Raw genomic sequence first — 6,512 nt, 5'->3', positions numbered from 1 at the left:
AAAAAAGGAATATTAATAGGAAACATAAATTATATTCAATGCATGACACATCAATATGTATAATTTTTCAAATACAAATTTAGGAATCAATTAAATGGTTGATTGATTTTGGCTTAACTCGTGTCATTTTGGAGATGGACTGCAAGGTTATTGTAGATAAGGTAAATAATACTGCTATAGATAGTACAAAGATATGGTCCATTATTTCTGAATGTAGAAAGTTACTTGTGCAGAATCCAAACATTAGGATACATTTTATTATGAGGCAATCAAATGATGTTGTCCACTCTATTGCAAGGGGGGCAATATTTCATGCTAGATTCAAAGTTTATCATTATGTTCCTACTTGTATTGTCCAGACTTTTATCAATGAGTTAATGTGATCCAGTTTCTATAAAAAAAAAATTATGAATTTAGGAATCATTATATCGAATTATTTATATCTTTTTTTAAACCGATAATTATCTACATCTATTGACATAAGGAGTTATTTTTTTTGAAAAAAAAGTTTTTATTTCGTTTTTTGCTTTAACACTTATTTTGAGAAAAAAATACCTTTGTTATTTTTAAATATATTTATAAGAAATAGTTAAAACAATATAAAAAATTCATCATTTTTTATGTAAACATTTAATAGGATAACATTTTTTTTAATTAAAAGAAAAAAATAAGTAATAAAAAATAGTTGCATTAAATAGTTGGAGTAAGAACTTTTCATTCATTTTATTCGTCTCAAAAATGATTGTCTCATGTAAAAAAATTAAACAAAAGAAAAAGATTTTCTCAAAAAAAGACTCTAGATAAACAATGCAAACAAAAATGATTGTCTCATGTAAAAAAATTAAACAAAAGAAAAAGATTTTCTCAAAAAGAGACTCTAGATAAACAATGCAAACAAAAAGAGGAGAGGCTCTCCACTCCACTTGATTTCATCCAGGACAACTACAGCTAAAATGGCAAAGGCATAGAACATGGCCCCCAAGCAAAATAAAAAAAAGAAGAGAGAAAGCAGATCAAGCTTTCTATCTTTTAAATTTTGATTGTGTCCCTTTTTGTTTTGTGGTAGTAGGAGAGAAAGTCAGTTTTCACGGATTGCCTATGAGAATGATTCCACGGGGCACTGCACAAAACAAATTGGTTGCTATACTTCTCTTTGTCCTCTCCCATCAATTGATAGCATTATCTCGGATGATTCTCGTGTGGAGAAATATACATTTTATCTAGGAAAATATAAATACACACAACAAACATGATTTTATCATTTAATTAGATTGATTAGACTTAAAATTCAGCATAGGCTCCTTTTATTCTTTACATATCAGGATCTAGGTAAGGTAAATCAATAATGCAGAATTTAGATAGCTAATCTTCATATTTCAGAAAGGAATAAAGCTAGCCACTTGAGAGTTTGTGCATTTTACATTTCAAAACTCTTACCTCTGTCATTTTATTATCCAAAGTTTGATCATGTTTTTATTTCAGACATTCTCACTTGATATGTCTTGAAATGGGGAAAGGAAACTATATAAGCAAAGAACAAAGCTTAAATGCAATTCCTTTAATGTTGTTCTTCAATTAAAGTTTAAGTTTCACTTTATAAATTACATAATAAATGTTTGCATATAGATTATAAAGTTAAAACTTCAATTTTGATTGAAAAACATTATTTTTTTTCTTGTGTGTATAAAATAGAAAGATATTTTTCAACTAATAGTTAGAGACTAATTTCTTTCGAGACGTAAAGATTTCTGAAGTGAAAATTTATTTCCCTCGACAAAATCTTTTCCATCCGCAGTACTTAAATCAGCCAAAAAAAAAACTACATGAAATTTTGAGGGAAGGGGGAAAGCCAAAGAAGACCAATGCATATGGTATATAAAAATAACATAACTATCAATACAATTATACAAAGAAGCACGTAATCATGTAAGATCACAAATACAACTTAAATACATGTTGGATGAATTCTCTCCCAGCATATGGAAAATTCCACACACTAAGCAATCCAGGGCATAACATTAATATTGACCCCCCAAATTCAGCTCAATGGTCTTCCACCAGCTTACATAGCATACACAATTTCTCCACTGCTATCTAAGTCAAGGTCAGGATCCGAATCCATGTCATCATCAATATCCAAGCTACCAGTAAGATCATGGTTGAGAGACTGAGATCCAGCTGCAGGAATTGTAGCCTCCTTAATTATCTGCATGATTTCTTCTATGCTTTGCATTGGTTGATCAGGCTCCTCAAACTGGTTGTTGTTAGTATTCCCATCCATGAGATCACTTTGAAGGTTCTTCAAAAACCACTCATGGTTTCTGATCTCAGGAATAGAGATTCTCTGTTTTAAAAGCAGTATTAGTTTCTAAAGTTAAATGTCAATGTCATCATCCTTCACACAAATAAAAGGAGGATAAGCAAGTAATATAATTGCACATGATTAGAATGAATAACCTCTAGACTTAATTATATACAAAAATTAGTATATGATGGACTCAAGTATAAATAAATTTTAACTGCTTTCAACTTATTTAGTTAATTTTGCTTATATTTGAGTCTAAAGAGATTATATGTACTAATAGTGTATCGTAAACTGTTGTATATGATAAATTTATTAACTTTTATAATAACTATTTTAAAAGTTATATCAAAGATTATTTTTAAGTGGTTGATAGTGTAATTTTTTTTATATTAATAGTGTATGTCTTTTAAACTCATTTAGCATCCATTTCACTTCAACTCTCCAAATAGTATAATAAAAGGTATCTAAGTTTCAGCAAATATATATATTTTAAAAAAAAACTGACCTTTGCAGGATCAGCAACAAAAATCCTTGATATCAGATGACGGCACTCGGAAGATATATGAACATAGTCAGGAATTGAGTACTGAACATTCAAAATCCTCTGCAACAAGCATGCATCAGTTTAGGAAAACTAATTCAATCAAAGTAACACACTGATTGAAAAAAAGGTGCAATTAGTTACATGTATTGTCTTGCGGAAATTTTTAGGTTCCTCTGGATCCTCAAAAGGATATGCACCAACCAACATGACATATAAGGTCACCCCACAAGACCACACATCTGCTATCTGAGTCATAATTGAGTGTAAACATTAGCAACAGATAAAAAGCTAGCTGAATTCTAGACCATGCATGCATAACAGTAATCACAACCTTTCATTCTACTACCCATAAATGAAACATAATACTTCCTCGTCCCATTATAAATGTCTGTGTAAGAAAAAAAATATTTCAAAATAATTGTCATTTTAATTTTTTAATGGAATATTAATTATTAGTTTCTACTTATATCTCTTATATAATATATTAATGATGAACTACAAAATCTAGAATTGAACTAATAATGATTTAAGATTAATTTTGTACAATCACAACTTTATAATTTATTTATTACTTTTTCTTGGTTGGTGTCACACACATGCATAAAGTTATAATCAAAAGACACACCTAGTAACTAGAACTCTCTTGGTACTAAAGCTAGTAGAGTGTCTAAAAGTAGTGGAGCCAATTACATATCATTGTGGTCTCACATACCAACTTATAAACCGAAAGTCATAAGCAAAATGGAAACAAAGGTCTTTATAAGCTTATGAACATAAGCATAATCTATAAAAACACATAAGCAAAATAAAGAACATCTTAAGAGAAATTATCAAAGTCTCTTCAGTTAGATGAATTCCAAGTGATAGAAGTTACATACCTTGCCATCATATTCCTTCTTAAGCAAAACTTCTGGAGCGATATATGCAGGGGTACCAACTGTAGATTTTGGTTGTGAATGTAGCACTGAAGACTGAAAAATACAATCAAGGTGCATAGGTATTGCAAACTAATCCGTTATCTACAAATTTCAGATAAAAAAATTTGCTTGATCTTGGACATGGAGAAACCTACAAATTCATAAACTTTCTAAACAATTACCAGTTGAAATTTGAGCGCCACAACCTGGAATGCAGATACTATATACCTGAAGGTCTCATTAAATAAAAAGCAATATCAAGAATGAACTATACCTTTGAATAGCCAAAATCACAAATCTTCAAACGAGGAGCAGGACTACCATCCAACAATGTGTTTTCCAACTTCAAGTCGCGATGGCATACTTGCTTCATTAAAGAAGACAAATATAGAAATTCAAGTCAGACATCTCATGCTTTCTTTCTTCTGGGAAGCAAATAACTGGTAAAAGTAAAGACTACATGTGTTGAATTCATGTACCATTGCATGACAGTAGCTAACTCCTGATATAAGTTGTTGGAAGAAGAAGCGCGCCTGCAGCATAAAAAAAAACAGACATAAAAGGCATATGCAGCAGCATTACACAAATGAATGAATGCAACAGATAAGAACCTCATCCTCACTGAACCTCCCTGCATTGCATATTCTCTCAAATAGCTCTCCTCCAGAAGCATATTCCATCACAATTGCCAAATGTGTTGGTGTCAATATAACCTAAAGTCGCAACAGAAAAGGACTAAACAATATTTCTAAGATAGGAAGAAATAGGATAAGACATTAAAAGTTTACACACCTCCTTGAACCTGACAATATTGGGATGCCTCAGTGATCTGTGATTTATAATTTCCCTTTGTACATTTTCATCTATCTGTTAACAAATGAGCATGATTCTCCCGTCAGGTTTACCATTGCAATTTTACCAACACAGCCATTGTCTACAATTTAGCATTGAGGAGAAGTAGAGAACATAACAAACAAAAGTTACCCTTCGATCATCATGTGTTAGTAACCAGAAAAGAACAAAAACATCAGGTATTTTTCTCAAGGAAACAAAGTCCACCCAAGACATACAGCAGGAAAAGAAATGCTAGCAAGAGAAGGTCACACAACCACCACCAGAAACATGAATTCTATGAAAGCAACTACAAGTAAAGAAGCTTAGTTAACCAAAACAAGTGCTCCTTGAAATGGAATTTAATTTAATGAAAACAATTAAAATATAAATTCTAAGAAAAACAATTGCAAAGAAACTCAGCTGATCAAAATGCCTATAACACCCTTGAGGACCAAACTACTTACTCACTCAGTTCCCAACTTTCCTCCACATACAAGCATAAACTTGATTGTTTTGCACTTCTATTTTTTTTGGTTTCAAATTATGTTTGAGATACAGTTAAACACTAAATGTGGACATTTCCCCAAACAAGAATTCGAAACTTGGTTTGTCATATTCTGATAGACTAGTCTCTTCCGCTAAACCAAACCATGTTGGTTGGTTGATATATATGCACTTTAAAGTACCCCCAAAAAAGGCTAAAGAATTCAGAAGACAAACCTTTTCACCTCTCTCAATATACTTAACAGCAACAAGTTCCTCAGTATGTTTGTCCCTCATAAGCCTGGCCACACCGAAATTCCCAGAACCAATGTCACGCACAAACTCATAGCGATCACTGTCATGCATGATCGGCAAATCCATTCCTGGCCCAACACTCATATCAGACACTGATCCTTTTGCTTGATAAAAAAAATAAGACGAAAAAAAAACCGTTTTTGCAGCACCCAAACAACAAGCTGAACTCTCACATTATTATCATTCCAAAAGAAAAAGCAAAAGCAGAAAGACAACACCGAAACTCCGGTTTGGATTGACGTGGTCCGGCGTGGACCACTGGATTTGGAGTTGGTGGGTAAAGAAAGAGACCAGAATGGTTCCACCCCGTGAAGGGTCACCAACCAAAATGAGTTTTTGGTGGTATTATTTTCTGATGAGTTGGATATGTGCCATGTAAGTAGTAGTAGTAGTAGTTCGATTCCAGTTGCAAATTGGTGGTGTTACACTCGTGAACTCTCTCTCTCTAGATGCTTATGTTGCGTGCTGTCTTTGTGTTTGGTCCTCCGAAGGTTTTACTTCTTTGGTATGCATGTTACTAAAAAGAACCCTAGATTCATGAAGGGTGATACAGATTTTTAGTAATGATTAATTTGTTTCGAGTTAGATAAGATTATTATAAGTAACGAAATTATTCTTTTCAATATTTAACTTGTATATTAAGATTTAAACTTTTAGACTTTTAATTAAGTTAGAATAACTCAACATCAATTTATCTATACGCACAGAATGATGTGGCCGCTTGCATTTAGTTGGAAGAGTTAATGGCACACTGAGAATAAAGAAGGGATGAGAGGGGGAAAGAAGTTGCGGGGTGTGAGTGAGCATGCATGGAGTTTTCGTTTTCACCTTTTTTGAGGTTGATTTCCGCTAGGGTGGTGAAAATAAGCATGAGAAAAGGTGATTGCTTCAAAGAAAATGACAAATCCTTGATTCATTTTATTGTGGATGTTTACTTCAATTTAGTATCTATCTATGACTAAGGGAGTCTAGTTAAGATAAAAGCAATCATATATTTGTTATAAATATTCTGGTATTATCTTTAATTTTTAGGGATAAACTAACTAAAAATAAAATGTTAAATGAAATTTCAAAACTAAAATTTTATAAATTAGTTAAGAAAATTAAAAATATT

At 32.0% G+C, this 6,512-nt stretch overlaps 1 protein-coding gene across 3 annotated transcripts; it reads right to left on the bottom strand.

Moving 5' to 3' along the window:
- Window positions 1-1,783: 1,783 nt before the first annotated feature.
- Window positions 1,784-5,946, bottom strand: LOC100806771 (serine/threonine-protein kinase SRK2E). 3 transcript variants are annotated; one of them, XM_006574954.4, is made up of 10 exons: window positions 5,572-5,946; window positions 5,321-5,466; window positions 4,559-4,633; window positions 4,378-4,479; window positions 4,246-4,299; window positions 4,041-4,133; window positions 3,728-3,820; window positions 2,991-3,095; window positions 2,811-2,909; window positions 1,787-2,344 (listed from the first exon to the last, which is right to left on the bottom strand). In XM_006574954.4, exons 2-10 carry the CDS (start codon window positions 5,462-5,464, stop codon window positions 2,063-2,065), a joined length of 1,047 nt encoding a protein of 348 aa, XP_006575017.1. In that variant the 5' UTR covers window positions 5,465-5,466; window positions 5,572-5,946; the 3' UTR covers window positions 1,787-2,062. The 3 variants fall into 3 exon arrangements, with proteins under 3 accessions (XP_014622471.1, XP_006575017.1, XP_003518861.1); XM_014766985.3 differs by lacking the exons at window positions 5,321-5,466; window positions 5,572-5,946 and adding an exon at window positions 4,751-4,953 and having other exon boundaries at window positions 1,784-2,344; XM_003518813.5 differs by having other exon boundaries at window positions 1,788-2,344; window positions 5,321-5,946.
- Window positions 5,947-6,512: the final 566 nt, after the last annotated feature.

Source organism: Glycine max, chromosome 2 (genome assembly GCF_000004515.6).
Source record: "Glycine max cultivar Williams 82 chromosome 2, Glycine_max_v4.0, whole genome shotgun sequence".
Lineage (NCBI taxonomy): Eukaryota > Viridiplantae > Streptophyta > Magnoliopsida > Fabales > Fabaceae > Glycine > Glycine max.
The sequence above is the reverse complement of the archived record's forward strand: the minus strand, read 5'-3'. Positions and strand labels throughout refer to the sequence as shown.